We start from the raw sequence: 16043 nt of genomic DNA, 5'->3' as shown, positions 1-16043 counted from the left end.
AGCTCACAGTCATTTCTAACTCTAGCCCCAGGGAATCTAAGACCCTCTTCTGGCCTTCATGGCTACTGCAGGGGACAGGAGAGGCAGTGCACAGTTATAACACACAAACAAAACAGATGGGGAGGGGGCATGTGGCCATGCATTCCTGTAATCCCAGTACTGTGGAGGATGGAGACAGAAGGATCCTGGGGCCTGCTGGCTGCCAGTCTAGCACCAGGCTCAGAGACACTCCAGGGTAAGGCCAAAAACATCAGAGCAGGATATCCGATACCCTCCTCTGACCTTCCAAGACCATGCCCCCCCACACAAGTGCATCTACTACACACAACATGCATATACGCATATACCCCCAACAGGTATGCTCCTGTGGAGTCATATGGACACGGGGAGACACAGAAACAGAGAGAGAGAGCGCGAGCTCTGGGTCAGAAAACAGAACGAGGTCATAAAGGAATCAAGACAAAATGATAGATTCAAACAGGGTTCACCTTCAAAGCCTTTAAGATTTTAATTCTTCATTGCTATGGTGTTGCATTCTGTCAAATGGCAACCACTAATTTCACTTGCCTTTGGTGTATTAGTTAACTGGTGAGACACACTAGTTTAATAACTACCATAGACAAAAGCTTCTGGGGAGCACTAAGGGGGTACAAACTCAGTGTGGCATGCAGGGCTCAGGTTGGGACAGCAGCTACTTCAGGATTCCCAAGACCACAAGCAAAGCCAACAACCACTGGCATGCGTGACAATGCTGGGAACTTTCCAAAGTCTGGCTGTGGTCTCTTTCCTCCAGCCCTGTCCCACTAGGGGGTTCTTAACACCATTTTGGCAAGCTCTGTGAGAAACATTGACGTTTGTGCCTGGACTATGATTGCATTCATCTTCACATCTGGTCACATAGATGGCATGAGCGTGGTAGTGGGTAACAATGCTGGCTCCTGGCAAAACCAAGACCGTATTAGGAGCACCATGCTCTTCCTCTCTGGGCTCTTGGCAGTTAAACACAAGGGTCAGCTGTAGCAGACAGTGTCCATGCCTGCAGCTCCAGCACAAGGATGCTGAGGAAGGAGGGCATGGGAGCCAAGCGAGAGACTGGAAGAGGCAACAGCAAGACCCATCTCAGAAAGAAAGTGGGGGAAGTTGCTAATTTTATGAAATAGCAACACTGGAGAAAATGGAAAGTCTGCATGAGGTACATCTGTAATGAATATTAAATACATGTGGAGGGCTAGGGATGTATCTCAGAGGGCAAGGTGTCCGCTCTAACAGGAACAAACATTTGGGTTCAATTGCAGACTCCATAAAGTAGGTGTGTGTGTGGGGGGGGGGTCCATGTCTGTATTCTCAACACCTCGGAGGTAGAGATAGGAAGATAAGTTCAAGGCCATCCTCAAATATATACTGCATTTTTGTGACAGCCTAGGCTGAAAACAAAACCAGGAAAACCAGGGGGGGGGCGGGGGGAGGATCCTTAAAGAGGAAGAAAAGTATGTGTTCTTGCTATGTTATAATACCAAAGATATTTATAAAAATTCAGTGCTGCCTTCCAAATGACTCCAGAGCTAAGACACCACTATAGTCCATCATTACAAGATAGACTAACGGTCTACAATGGGTAGATGCCAACACCAGACTATAACCACATAATGGCTAGCCTACAAGTCTAGGAAACATGCCTGAGACCTGGTGTGATCTCAGTGAGCTGTGAGGTTGGTCTGCTCCTAACATGAATACCCCACCTTTAAGATTTCAGCCTTACACAACCATCTTCCAAGACTACTCTCAACTGAAAGACCAGAAGGTTATCATTGCTAGGTATTGTTACCACACAAAGAAAATGTCAACTAAAGCTGCCTTCACTCTCTCAGGCCTAGGCTTGGCTCCTCCTCCCTCTGCCCTTCACCCTCCAATGCCTCCAGGCCCTTCATTTTCTTCCCTGCTCTGGCTAATGCCATCACAGTAACTAGTTTTCAAAGTTTCACAAATGCAAAGTCCAACAGGACGCTTGCGTGATTCTACAAGTGTGCCACACAAATATCCCAGGAATGCCCTGGTTTGCAGGTACAGAGCACAGTGGTTAAAGCCCATGAGAGGAAACAGATGGTCCAGAGATCTTGCTTATCACCTGTCCTAATTAGCTTTAGCTGTCTGTGTGACACAGCCTAGAGTCATCTGAAGAGTCTCAATTGAGGATTTCCCGGCTCAGACCAGTTCATAGGCACGTCTGTGAGGAACTGTCTTGATTGATGTGGAAGGCCCAGCACTCTGTGGGAGGGTGAGCTAAGCTGTAGAAGGAAGCTAAATGAGCATTACTCGGGAGAGCAAGCCAGCAACAGCACTCCTCCTTGGTTCCTGCCTCCAGTTCCTGTCCTAACTTCCAATGATAGATTAGGACCCAGAAATGTAAGCCAAATAAGCCCTTTCTTTCCCATGTTTCTTTAGCTCAGGGTGTTTAATCAGTGATGGGAAAAAAAAAAAAAACTACAGCATGACCCAAATGTCAATGATGCCTGGAAACGCTACAAGTAACCCGTTAATACCCCGTGTGGGCTAGTCTTGTCAACTTAACTGACCGGACAGTAGACTATACCTTCTGCAGTATTGATGGTATTTCCAGAAAAGACCATGGGATTCTGACCTAAAGAATGGATTTCCCCTTGATGAGTTCATCATGATGTTATTACCCCAAGAAGTAGGTTACTAAACACATCCTTGCTTTATCTTTCCCTGCCCCCTTCCCGTGTCCTCTCGCTCTCCTTCCTGTGCCCATGATGTGAAACGCTCTGCTCTGGCAGCGCTCTCACTCTGACAGACTGACACCAGTTGAAGCCGTGAGTTAAAAATCAACCCTGGGGCTGAAGAGATGGCTCGGTGGTTACAAGCACCTACTGCTCATGCAGCGGACCCAGGTTCAGTTCCCAGCACGCACATTCAGCAACTTACTACCCCTAAACTTCAGCTCCAGTAAGCCACCACCTTCAGCCTCTGTAGGCACCTGCTCTGGCTTAAACACCCCACACAGACCACATAATACAGATAAATCAATTAAAAACTCCTTTCCTTCCGGGCATCTGGTTGCAGCAAGAAAGTGGCGAATACACACCCCATATACGTATCAACTGATTGGGGCTGAAAAGGGGAAGGACAGTCACACATCACATATTTTGGTGTGTCTATTTCAGCACCTCAATTTAAAATTTTCTTGTCTTAAACTTTGTTACATGTAGTTGTATGTGTAGGTGTGTGCACACATGGAAGCCAGTAGACAACTGATCAGTTCCCTCCTTCCACTACGTAAGTATTAGTTCAAATCAGGCTGTTTGGCTTCATGACAATCAGCTTTATCGGCAGAGCTTTATTTACCTCACTGATATCACTGCACTGATATCAATGGTAGCAGTTGCTTTTTTCAAACCTAACAAAAGCAACTGAAGCAGGTGAGGTTTTTATCCTGGCTTACGGCAGCAGGAGAAAAGTAGCTGGTTGCACTGTGAACCGTCAGGAAGCAAAGAGATGAATGGTGAGTGCTGTGGGGCTCTCTTTCTCCTTGGTCTCTTTGCCAGGTGCCATGCGTGTTCCTGCCTGACCCTGACACGTGTCGACACATATTCCTCCTCTGCCAGCTATGCATTTTCACTGCCTGCTGCTCTTCTTCCCCACCAAAAATCTGAGTAGACTCAGGAACAGCCCAGACATTACACTGTCTTGACATTTCCTCTGGCAAATATCTTAGCACTGTTTCCTTTGAGTTCAGCTTCATGTTTTCAGGATGCAGGCAGAACATAAGCCAGATTCTTTGCCACAATGTATCACAAGTGACCTCTCTACCCCAGTTCATACTAGAATCTTTATTCCATTCTCAAACCTCATGATTGTCTCTCTATCTGGCACTCTGGTCTCATGCAGTCCCCCACCCATGGTCCAATTGAGTGCTGCTTCTGGAATTCTAGGGCTCTTCCACCTGCTGTGCGACCCTCTGCATTTCTCCTACAAACTGGCCTCAACAGTCTAGGAAGCACACAGTCAGGCAGCCACAGCAGAGGCCCCTCTGCAGTCCCAAGCTTCTGTATTGGCTACTTTTATCATTATGACCAAATCCTGAAAAATGCATGGAAGGAAGGATTTGTTCTGACTCGCAGTCGGAGTCAACCCCAGAAAAGGTGTGCAGACAAGAGTGGCTCTATCTGGGTTGGCAGTGAACACACTGTATTCAGAAAGAGCCAGAGATGGGCGTGGCTACTCACTGGCTTCTCCTGGTTCCTGTTCCCTTTGTTTGCTCTAGGTACCCAGGATCGTGCCTCCCACGTACAGGGAGAGTCTTGCTTCTTCAGTTAAACTTCTGAAACTTTCTCCCAAATACACCCAAACGTGTCTCCTAGGCAATTCAAAATCCAGCCAAGCTGAGAAAAACCAACCATCATACTGACATTTTGACTCTTCTGTTGTGGCATAGGTCTCTTCAAGTCACCATCATACTGACATTTTGACTCCTCTGTTGTGGCATAGGTCTCTTCAAGTCACCATCATACTGACATTTGACTCCTCTGTTGTGGCATAGATCTCTTCAAGTCACCATCATACTGACATTTGACTCCTCTGTTGTGGCATAGATCTCTTCAAGTCACCATCAATCCCAGGTCCTACTACTTTTACACGCCCTAATTTAGCTCCTTGAAAATGCTTTCTCACTCCACCATAAATGCAACTTCTGCTCCCCTGTAGCATGTGTCTTTAGGAACACAAATATCTAAGGATTTACCCTTCTTCATAAGGAGGCATACATACAGCCTTCCACACATACTGCTGTCTGTGTCAGACATGACTACCCTCTTAGACTGTATCTAAATATACCCTATTTTTCAAAAACTAGCTAGAACAACGAAATAAAGATTTTAGTATAGGAATGAATTTCTTCCACCCATTGTCAGCGGTATGAGTGAGACAGCCCCAGGGCAGGGCAGAACCTGAGCTTGCCATTACCTTGGGGAAGAAGCGGGCCAGTTTCTCCTAACTCACTGCTCCTCACTCAGACTCTCCGGGAAACAGAACTATGCTTGCCCATGGTGTTGGCTAACAACCACACTGAAACCCTCCCTCACCACCAAGGTCTCAGATTTAAAGTGTTTCTAAACCAAGCCGGTAGATTAGCTGGTAAGAATTTTTAATGACTCACAAACTTCACATTACAAATCAAAAGAATTTGTTAGCATAAGGAAGACATGTGCAGGCTGTCACAGAGAACAAGTTTCTGATGATCCAGGCAATGGGACCTTCCTTGGTATTAGACTCACTAAAGAAGACCACCTGGTTTCTAACTCAGCCGTTTAAGATCTGAGAATCATAGCTAAATGAGTATCCAAAACCCACCAACACTCAATGCCTTGAAGTAGTAAAGGCCTGCCTCTGGTTCCTGCTCTAGAGTGTTTTGAATAATTCAACAGCAGTTATGAAAATGGCAATAAAAATAAAGGTGATGTAGCTCTAGAGCGGCTAGGTCACAAAAAGGTTTTCTAGGAGTGATACAAGGAATTCATCACTGGGAAGGGGAAATGGATGGGATCTTCCAGGTAAACTGGAAAAATGGAGTGGGGGGTGGGGGGCTAGGGGAGGATGGGAGGATAGGAACATGAGGGATCAGGTTGGTCTCGAAAAACAAAAAAAAAAGATGATGACTTTAATTTTATGTTTGATCTCCTTGGAGTTAGACCTGCTCTTCAGTTCTTTTCTAGACAGCAGGCCACACTGGGCACTGCAGATACAGTAGACAATAGACAGTTGCCAGGAACTTACCTAGGAATGCAGGCTAGATAGGAAATGAGTCTCCTGAGATCCTCCTGCCGTATTCTGTCATGATTGCTGCGGGCTGGAAATGTTAAGACAGGACCTCCACGCTTATCTCTCCCACCTACAAAATAAACATTGGAAACACACTCAGGCCAGGCAAGATCAGACAGAACTTCCTGTGTGCCCTTGCAAGTCCAGCAGCTTCACCCATCCATCCGGTCAGACAGTAGCTAAACCTCCCACAGCGTCAGACAGACTTCACAGACCCTAGCGGTGGTGCCATCTCTGTCCACCTTGTGCTCCTGGGTTCTAAGGGGCAACTGGAAGATGTCAAGATGGCCTTGTCTTTATTCTAGTACACAGGAAGAAACACTTCGCGTGAGTTTGGAGAGATGGGTACTAGGGCACTCTCAAACAAATGCTGTATTTCTCTAAACAACCTTTTCTCTCATGCTCCTCTCTCTCTAGCCCCCTTACACCTCCCCCCCTTTCCTTCCATCTCTTGCATTCTAAATTCTTTTTTCTACCAAGGAAAATCTTACTCTCTTGGCCTTAAAGAGAAAACAAGAATGTTGTTTCTAACGTCACACCGATGACTGGATTTATACAAACTGGGATCTGAGGCATCTCATGGCAGTGGCCAGGATGTTTTCATCAAACCTTTCCCCTCGAGAACCAGGAACCTACACAGAAAAGTGGGCAGGAGTTGTAAGAGTCAGAGGTGGTGGGTGACGCCAAGAAAACGACATCTTTCGTACCAGTCTGAGGCACACATGAACTCAGAGACTGCAGTAGCACATGGAAGACCGGAACAGGTTCAAGTCAGACAGGGTTCTAGCACAAGGGTAAGAGACATGGGGTACTACCCCCAACCAAGAAGCTGTTTGTAATTAACACCCTTCGGCAACTGAAAATTAGATTTTTTTTTTTTCAATGGAGTCTCTCACTGGGTATACCAACCACAACCCGGGGTAGACCTCATGCTCAGGGATATCTGGCCAACACAAACTGCATACCATTGTATTTTTGTGGATTTTGTTTCATTCTATACTGTCTGGGTGTGTGTGTGTGGGGGGGTGGTCTTATTGATCTGTTGTGGGAATTCATTCAGCCAATTGGCTTCTTGTCTGAGGTCACGACCTCATGTAAGGAAGGAAGCAGGGTGGTCGTGCTCTCTAGAGTTGTAAAGCTCCCATCAGGTGGCGTGAAGCAGCATGTGGCTGGTCTGGGTTCCGGGGGTCTATTCTCCCCACACCCCTTAATATATTGATACACATATATATACACACCTTGGTGGTTCTCGCAACATTGGTCTTTGCTTATTCATTTTGATTTTTGTTTTTATGGGTATTTTATTGGAAATCTTGTTTTGTTTTGAAAGAGAGGGAGAGAAAAAACGAAGTTGACGGGGAGGGAGGTAGAGAGGACCTGGGAGAAATTGAGGGTAGGAGAAAAACATGACCAAAATACATTGTATGAAAAAAATTAAAAAAAGAACATACAATCACAGGTGAGTAGAACTGTAAAGTAAAACCCGATTAGCTCAAGGGTCAGCGAAAAGTTACGTCAAGAACAAGAGGACAACCAGAGCGTTTGACCGTGACAGAGGAAGGAGGTTTCTCCTGGAGTCAGCTTAGCCTGGCTGGACACTGAGGCAAAACCATAACCTTTACTTTCTTATTTCCAGCAAGGGCAGAACAGCATAGAAAGAAAACTCAGCATTCCCAAGTGCATCCTTCATTGAGTTCTACAACTCTGATGATTTCTCTTCAGACCTCAAACTTCAAGCCACTGAGAGAAACTCTTACTATTTATTGTCTGGGCATCAAAAACAAACAAAAATAAAAATCAGAGGTGACATCAATGTGGTTTTCACTATGTCGTATAATGACTGTGCGTTCATTCTAATCAGTAGTGAGACTTGATGGAGACAGAACACTCAAACTGATCCATATGCACTGTTTAGTCACCCAAGTTATTTATAACATAAACTCAATGGGAGCAACACTGAACCACAGACAGCGGAAGTTATGGGACCACGGGCCTCACATGCCCTTTCTCATGTTATCTTCACAATGAGCCTGGCAAGTTTTCTGTCTCAGCCTGAGGTGGCAGCACTTCCCAGAGCTAAAATCAAGACAAAAGGACTGCAGGGCACTGCCACAAACAAGGACAGTCCTTCACACGCATGCTTAAACTGTAGCATAAGGCACAAGAGGCAGATGGTGACAAAGCACTGACTTCCTGGGTCCTACAGAAGTAGCATTTATGAATGAAGGGGGACAGGCCATTGATTAGTAACAACTCATCTTTGAAAATTGTTCAGCATTTTTGTACTATAGTTCCCGAAACATCTCTTATCCCTATGATAAATGATGCACGTTAATAAAAACTCAGAAATTGGGGTTCAACCAGAAGACCCGAAAAACAAAGCAGCCAGTCACTAGCTCTTACCTCTACTTCAGCCTGAGATTCTTAGAGGCTGTGTCTGAGAGCTGTCTCCTCCCATTTTATAATCCTCTCTAGAGCTGGGATTAAAGGCATGTACCACCCGGTTTCTATGGCAACTAGTGTAGCTACTGGGATTAAAGGTGTGTGTCACCACTGCCTGGCTGACCAGTGGGGCTGTTTTATTCTTGGATCTTCAGGCAAGCTTTATTTACTAAAATGCAAATGGAATGCTACTACAAGGACTGAGTTTAATGTCTTTCACTTTCTGACACCTTTAAAAGTCTTTTCAAGAGAGTGGGGAGGGGGCGGAGAGGAGGAGGGAGTTAGTCTCCAAAATCAAAAGAATTATTACTCAAAATTTACTAACTTACATAACATCTGTTATTGATATGGTGATGTTTGTAAATTATCTTTCATAGATATATAATAAATACTTGTAGATAAATAAGACATCTGTAATAGATTAAAAAATTATGCAGAGTAAGGGTGGAGGAGAAGTAAGAATAAAGATGGAAAGAGATTCTGAAGACATAGCCCTGGGAAGCCAGTCACCATCCTCTTCTGGATGCTTAGATGTCATGAGGAAAGGTTTTTTGTTGTTTTTGACAGGGTTTCTCTTTCCAGCCCTAGCTCTGTAGACCAGGCTGGCCTCGAACTCAGAGATCTGACTCTGCTTCCCAAGTGCTGGGATTAAAGGCATGTGCCACCATCCTCTGACATGATGAAAAAGTTTGAGAAGATGCTCTTAGAGCTGGAGATGTGGCTCAGAGGTAGAGCATTTTGTGAAGTATCCTGGGTGCAGTCCCTAAAACTGCAAGACAGTAATAGCAAAGCTAGAAGCGCTCCTGATGGCAGCAGCTGTTTAGGGCCAAACTCTAGGAGCTACACTCAGCAGCTGACCCTGCATGTATCTTATTCTCATTCTCTCTCTCTCTCATCAGACAGGTCTGTGCTGCAACCTCGGCCAGATTCCCAAAACCTCAGTACTTACTGAGCCATATATATTATTCTCTTCCTGCATACTGTCATAAAGTATGATTTATAAATTTAACAAGATAAGAAAATATCAGTAACTAATAAAACAGAATCTTTACAAGTTTTATGAGTATGGCTCCCCTCTCTCAAAAGAGTCAAACATCTTACTGCCACAGACATAAGATGTCCACAGAAAAGAGAGACAAAGCAACGGTCCAATTGGCAACTCGTTATTGACTTAAGTGTCGGGGTCTAAGCACTCAGAGGGCCACAGACTCAGTAGTTTAGAGAGATCAGAAATGTATTTTCTTATGCTTCTGTATGCTGGGAAGTCCAAGGCCAAGGTGCTGTTGGACAGAGTTCTCTGGTGAGGGGCGCACCCTCCATATGGAAGAAACTCTAAGCCACCTTCACCAGGACCTTCATATCTCATTCACCAGGAGGAGCCCTCATGGCCCTAATTAAGTCTGAAAACTATCACCCTGCCAACACGTGGCCTCTGGAGGGTGTGTCTCTATCCCCCAATCCCGAGTTTAAACATCATGGAGATGTACTATTTAATTTACTTACCCATCCTATGTAGAGAAGTCACATGCTGCTGTCTAAGAGCAATGTGTATTTTGAGAAGGTCAAGTTCAAGTTCGAGACATTCTAACTGGCTTTTAGAAATGTCAACCAACAAGCGTGTCTCAGTATCTCAGAATCACTCATGAAAATTCGGCCCACCTTTATTAATGTCTAGCTTTAACTTGAGTTAACTAATAAAGGCTGCTCCATTCCCAGCTCAGGCTATCCTCAAACTTGCAATCTCTCTGTGCGCGTCCATGCATCCACCTCTTGGCACTTCCAGGAAGAGAAGATTGCTCCAACAGAGGTCTCGGTGCCCAGGGGCAGATGGGCAGGGCCTTTTTTCTCAGACCTACACTCAGTTCAAGAGGAATGGCCCTGTGCAACTTCCTCATAGTGTCTCTTAGAATCAGAAGTACAATCTTTCAGCTACTCCAACTTAAGTACACACCATTACGGTATCAGGCTTAGGTCTAGACAAGTCACTATAATTAAGAACACTTCTCTTTTTGTTATTACTGTTTTTGCAATTCTAGGGATTGGTCCGTCACATAACACCAATTTATGGGGCGCTTTTGCAAAGGTACCACAAAAATCCCTCATATGTTATAAACTGAAGTCACAGAACTAAGTAGATGAGTGATTTCTTGGGCAGAGGAAAGGGAGAATGGGGAAAAAGAGAAAAGGAGTTCTTTGAGGAATGATAAATGCTCTAGAAGGAGACACTAGCAATGACCACACAGCCTGCAGACCACGGAGATGACCGCACAGCCTGCAGACCACAGAGATGGCCGCACAGCCTGCAGACCACAGAGATGGCCGCACAGCCTGCAGACCACAGAGATGGCCGCACAGCCTGCAGACCAGAGATGGCCGCACAACCCACAGCTACACTAAGATCTACTTTCAAAAAAAACTGTAATAGTATGCAAAATTATACCAGTTTAAAAAAAAGATAAATGAAGTTAGAAGTAAAAATTATTTTTGAGAATCCATTTGTTCTTTGGAACGTGTCCTAAAAATACTATATACGCAATCAATTTATTTTTACAATTTCTCCCTTTTCCTCTCATACACAAGATAACAATAGCCTAAAACTGTCATGTGAGCTCATGTGACCCAGCTGATTCGGCCAGAAGCTGGGAAACACTGGGAGTGTGGTGACACCTCTTAGCTATGCTTTGCTTGCGTGTCTGGTTAAAGCTCTGCTGGTCGTAATAATTTAAAATGTTCTATCCTCATCTGGTCACTGCAAACCATCTCTCTCCACCAAAGCTCTAACCCTGCAGAGTCAAACTTTCACTGAAGACTTATGAGAAACCGGTGAGTTTATTTTTTGATTAATTAAAAGGCAAAAAGGTTTAGGTTTAGCCATAAATAAAAATGCAATAGCAATAAACTCTGAATTAACTGCCTAATAAAGGAATGAAAGCAAATCCAGCAGTCACCTCCATCCACCTGTCTGTACGTGCCCACCTCCTGCACTTCCAGGAACAGCAGAGTGGTGGACCTGGAGTCTTGGTGCCCAGGCACAGATGGGCAGTAGGCTTTCTCCTCAGACCCGGCTTGGCGTTCCAGACAGATGGACCTGCGGAACTTTCTCATGATGCCTCTTGGATTCAGAAGTATAATCTTTCAGTTACTCCAACTTTAAGTACAAAACCAGTAGTTTAAAAACTGGTACACGCCATTATACAAAGTATTGGGAATGACTCGTCTTGAAAAGATTAATAAACACTACTTTCAAAACTCAGTGGTTTTAATCCATGAGAGTTAGTCGCCTATCATCTACCTACCTATCATCTATCCATTGCAATTCATAAGTTAGTCCGTCCGTCCGCCCATCCATCCATCCATCCAAGTATTTCCAACAAACTCAAATCCTCCTTTTTCTGTGTACTATTGCACTCTTTACTAACAATGCAAATTCATTATATATTAGATTAACTTCTCCAAGATCAACAGACGATCTTAAGGGCTAAAAGAACAAGCAAACAACACTAGCAAAAACGCTATGGAAGTCTCATCTTAAATACATACAGAACCACACGCCCTTAGGACACCCAGAACAAAGTGGTTCCAGTGCTGTGAATTAACCTGAGAGCCCAGCAAAGGTGACACCAGACTGGCACAGCATGTTTTAGACAGTGGAAAGGTACTGAGGGCACAGCATCCAGAAGCACAGGGAGCCTCACTCACAGTCACTGTTACAATCCTATAAACCTACACACAGATGCCAGTGAGAAAAAGCACAAAGGCCAGAAGCATGGCCATCCTTGTGCAGAGGAGACAGGACATGGGCATGGGATCTGGGCTGTCGAATTCCACACTGCACAGGAAGGCGATTGCCTTCTTACAGGGAGCCATCAGCTGGGACAAACTGCCAGGACTTTACAGCCAGCTGAAGATGTGGCTTCTAACAACGCCAGGAACGGGTATCCCTGAAGGAGGAGAGCTAGGGACAGGAGCCTTTCCTCCCAGATGAGGGAATGAAAACCCGTACGGGACAAGACACAGAGGTTAAAAGCTCCTGAGTGTGTCTACACGGTCACTCCCAACTGCTGACACTAAGGCGTTTAACTCCAACAAGCAGCTGTTCCACTTAGCCGCTCAGGCAAAGCAGCCAAGCGTTTGCAGAGTGACAAGCAGGACAGAGTTTGATCAGCAGTGTTCGCTGGCTTACGATGTATACACTGCGTCAGAAATGCCTGGGGCGTTAATTTCCTAAAATACAAGTTTCAGAAGTCCATGAAATGCCAATGATTTTTTATGCTGTGTCAAGTGAGCTGCTTCAGTCAACTCTAATCAGTCAAGTAAAGCAGGCTAGAAAGTCAGTTTTACCTGAGAGATAGGCGACTTTTTCCTTCAGAATTGGCAAAACATCCATAGCTTTCATTTCGTCATTTTTCCGAAACCCTGAAAGACACAGAGAGAAAACAGTCAGCAAGCAGCCTGACCGACACTGTACCCAGTGCCAGCAACTTGATGGTCATCCTTACCAGTAAACCAATTACAGAACATGACCGTGTGTGAACACAGGAGACTTTGACCCCAGCATTTTCTTTTATTTTAATGTCTTTATGCATGACTAGAGACGGTATCCCAAAAGACCCTCACAGCTGCAGTAGCAGTAACCATTTGTTCCCAGATCACACAAAATGCAGTCAGTCTCAATCACTGGCCAAATCTTCATTCTAACCTTGTACAATTTAGGTAACTGCCAAAGAAAACTGCCGCATTAGCAGTTTCTTGTAAAGTCTTCTTGTAGTAGCACAGTAAAGCCTCTAGGGGGAGCGCGAAGCTTCCTTCTCTTGGTCTTCCAAGCCAGGTTAGGAACAATCCTTGCTTGGCAGACAGAGGGAGTAACCCACACTGGCAAATGCTCCCCCCTAGCTTGCTCCTTCTATGCTTGTGGGTTGTGGCCTGCGAAGAAACTTCAATGGCCAAGGCAGCACGCTGCTACTCCAACTTCTGAGGTGCCAAAAGGTCATTCACTAAAAACTAACTCTTCTCTACTCCCAAAAAATCTTAGAAAACCATGCACCATTTTTATGAAACATCAGAATGCAGCCCACAACATCTAAGTAGAATGAACTGCGATCCAAACACGCCCAGCCTGCTCACCTAATAATGCGGGATAAATATTTCTCTTACTCACGGTCAGGCCTTAGGATACTGTCTTGGACTCTAAGGCTGGATGCCCATTACAACTAATACTGCAACTGCCATCCATCACTAGCAGATACTCTGGGGAAAAATAAGAGTTTCCCATTCCCATTGTTCTGGCTTTGCCAAACAGTACAAGAAAAGGATCCAAAATGTTATCTTGGTCACACATCTGGTGAAAGATGCAGTCTAAGATGCAGAAAGTATTAAATGGTTTCTGTTGCAGATTGTCACACTGGCCCAGCCCTGACACATCTGCTTACACACGGGCTCTCACCAGGCGTGCTGCCACACACCCGTAATTCCAGGAAGATCCCTAGGTCAAGGTCACCCTGGGCTACCCATCAATTCTCTCTCAAAGCACTGCAGTGTGTACTTAGAAAAAGGGAATGGTGTGGAGTTCGCCTTTCTTAACTCTGCCTGTTAGTGAGGACAGAGCCCAGTGTAAGCCTGCGGAGCTGTCACAGCAAGAACTAGGTTACACTCTGGGCTGCACTGCAATAGTTGGAAGAGGGAGGAAAAATCGGGGGGTGGGGGGGGGAAGAGGACTCTAAGTATTAACTTCAGCGGCCCAAACTTCTAGCTTTTTCCCCCGAGCCTTGCACATGAAGGGCAAGTTCTGAGTGGTTCTGAGAAATCCAACATTTGAGACAGGCAGTGATGGTGGTGCATGCCAGCACTGAGGAGGCAGAGGCAGGCGGCAAAGACCAAGGCTCTGAGAGAGAACTTCCTGGCATGACCCTCAGGTATTAATAAACTTGTCCCAGAGCTCAGGTCTCCAAGTCACCAGGCCACTTTGCTCTCCAAGTCACCAGAGAAACAGTGCTCATTTCTAGAGGGCGAGTTCTGCAATTTCAACCTGGGTTCCTTTAAAACCCTTGAGTGAATTCAATCTAGTCAACTCCAGCTGCCACTGACTCACTATGAAGACTTAATTCCACTGGTGGGTGCAGACGGCAGTGTGGCAAGAACGGAAAGTGTCAGCTTGGTGACAGTCCCCAGAGAAAGACAAAGACGCTAAACAAGGTTATGCAATGCTTTATAGCCAGCAGGGGCCCTGTGAGAATGAGAAGCACATCTATAGATCAAATCTAAAGGCGTCTGAGAAAGAGAAATCCCTCTCTACGACTCAGGGAAGAGGATGCCCACCTCCCACTGTTCTCACAAGCCAATGCACACCCAGACCCATCCATGTGACAAAACCCTCACAGAAGCCAGCGTGACCACCTGCTGTCCTCGGCTCTACACTCTAGAACCTAGCATCTGAGCTTCACCTGTCAATCATGAAATCCCCAACAGAAGATTGCCCTCCATCCAATGTGAGGATACATCAGGAAAGGGCTGTGTGACTTGGGCCATAATTCCAAAGCTTTCCTGATGATGACCGATGACCTGCTGAACGACATCTGCTTATTGACAGCCATGACGGAGTGGACAGCACAGACTAGAGCTGCTGTATTTCAGGCCCCATGCAGGGAGAAAACCGTACTGATTCGAGCTCGGTATGCAGAAAGCAAGCTTCCGAGAAAACCTCAACTTCTCATCTTCAGTTTCTGGGAGCCACAGTTGTTGAGTCTTATCAGCCCCCCAATTTCCCCGTCCAATTAAACAGAACTCTTCTTGAGAGGGAAGACAAGCAGGTCAGACAAACTGTAAAGTGTTACATTTTCACTGGTATGTATCCACATGTCCAGACACTGACTTACTGGTCTTATTTTGATATCTGGTTGGTTATTCCACAGTAAAGGGATACAGGGAAGAAACATAAAGGTAACCACACAAAGAAACTGAGAGCATGACTGATATGATGGGGGTCACCGAGCATTATCCAAAATTTTATGTCCAGGTTTTAGAACCCCACCCACTAAGTATAAGACTCACGAAGCATGGATAAGTTCTCAAACTTTGTCAACTAGATCTTGTAACTCAATAAAAAGCAGAAAAGGAAAAAACAGCCACAGAAGCTCCTCCAATCAGAAAGGCAGGTTCCTGTCCATGCCCTGGAGAGCTGTTTATGAAAACAGTGTGCAGCTGCTTAAAAACATGTTTTCTTCAAAAATTAAAAATGGACAGCTTCTTTGTCGCCTCACAGGTTCTAGCCCACACCACGGAAAGGTTTGACTCATGAGTTAGAAGGGTTTCACTGCTGGGCTCAATGACCTTCACCTGGAAGCTCTACATCTTCCTGGGGTCACAGGGAGGTTATCAGCAGCAAACACTGTTTGAAGATGTCCTTCTGAAATCTCATACCACATCTGTGACAGAGGCCAGGAGGAATCAACGTTTTACTCCTCTGACCAAGAGGGTCTGCTGGTGGACAAGAGGACCACACGGAGCAATCCGGGAAACTGAGAAGAAAGTGGAGAGAAAGGTGGACAGGAGGAAGGGAAGGTCAGTGGTCAGATCAGTGCTTTCGTGTCCATTTTTAAGTTACGTAAAGCCTACAATAAAGAGCACAGGACGACAGAGGAGCCAGTGTAGAATTTAATGACATGCTAGTCTAGGGACAGTAATGCTTCCCAGATGAGGGCTAAACGACAAGCAACAAGTGTTTGAATCAAGCCTACAACGTGGATGCTCAGAATGAGCACGATAGTGCC

The 16043-nt window shown here is 45.4% G+C and overlaps 1 protein-coding gene across 10 annotated transcripts in view; it reads right to left on the bottom strand.

Annotated features, from left to right (window-relative positions):
- Trio (trio Rho guanine nucleotide exchange factor) overlaps positions 1 to 16043 on the bottom strand; it is a 282715-nt gene that overhangs the window by 166524 nt on the left and 100148 nt on the right. For 9 of the 10 annotated variants that reach the window (XM_057789603.1, XM_057789604.1, XM_057789612.1 and 6 more), the window contains exons 2-3: positions 12619 to 12693; positions 5791 to 5905 (exon numbers count right to left, since the gene is read on the bottom strand). In XM_057789603.1, coding sequence (XP_057645586.1) covers positions 5791 to 5905; positions 12619 to 12693 — 190 coding nt within the window. Of the gene's footprint in view, positions 1 to 5790; positions 5906 to 12618; positions 12694 to 12776; positions 12837 to 16043 lie in introns of those variants that run through there. The other variant, XM_057789608.1, reaches the window with a different exon arrangement.

The sequence above is a fragment of the Chionomys nivalis genome, chromosome 15 (genome assembly GCF_950005125.1).
Source record: "Chionomys nivalis chromosome 15, mChiNiv1.1, whole genome shotgun sequence".
Classification (NCBI taxonomy): domain Eukaryota; kingdom Metazoa; phylum Chordata; class Mammalia; order Rodentia; family Cricetidae; genus Chionomys; species Chionomys nivalis.
The sequence above is the reverse complement of the archived record's forward strand: the minus strand, read 5'-3'. Positions and strand labels throughout refer to the sequence as shown.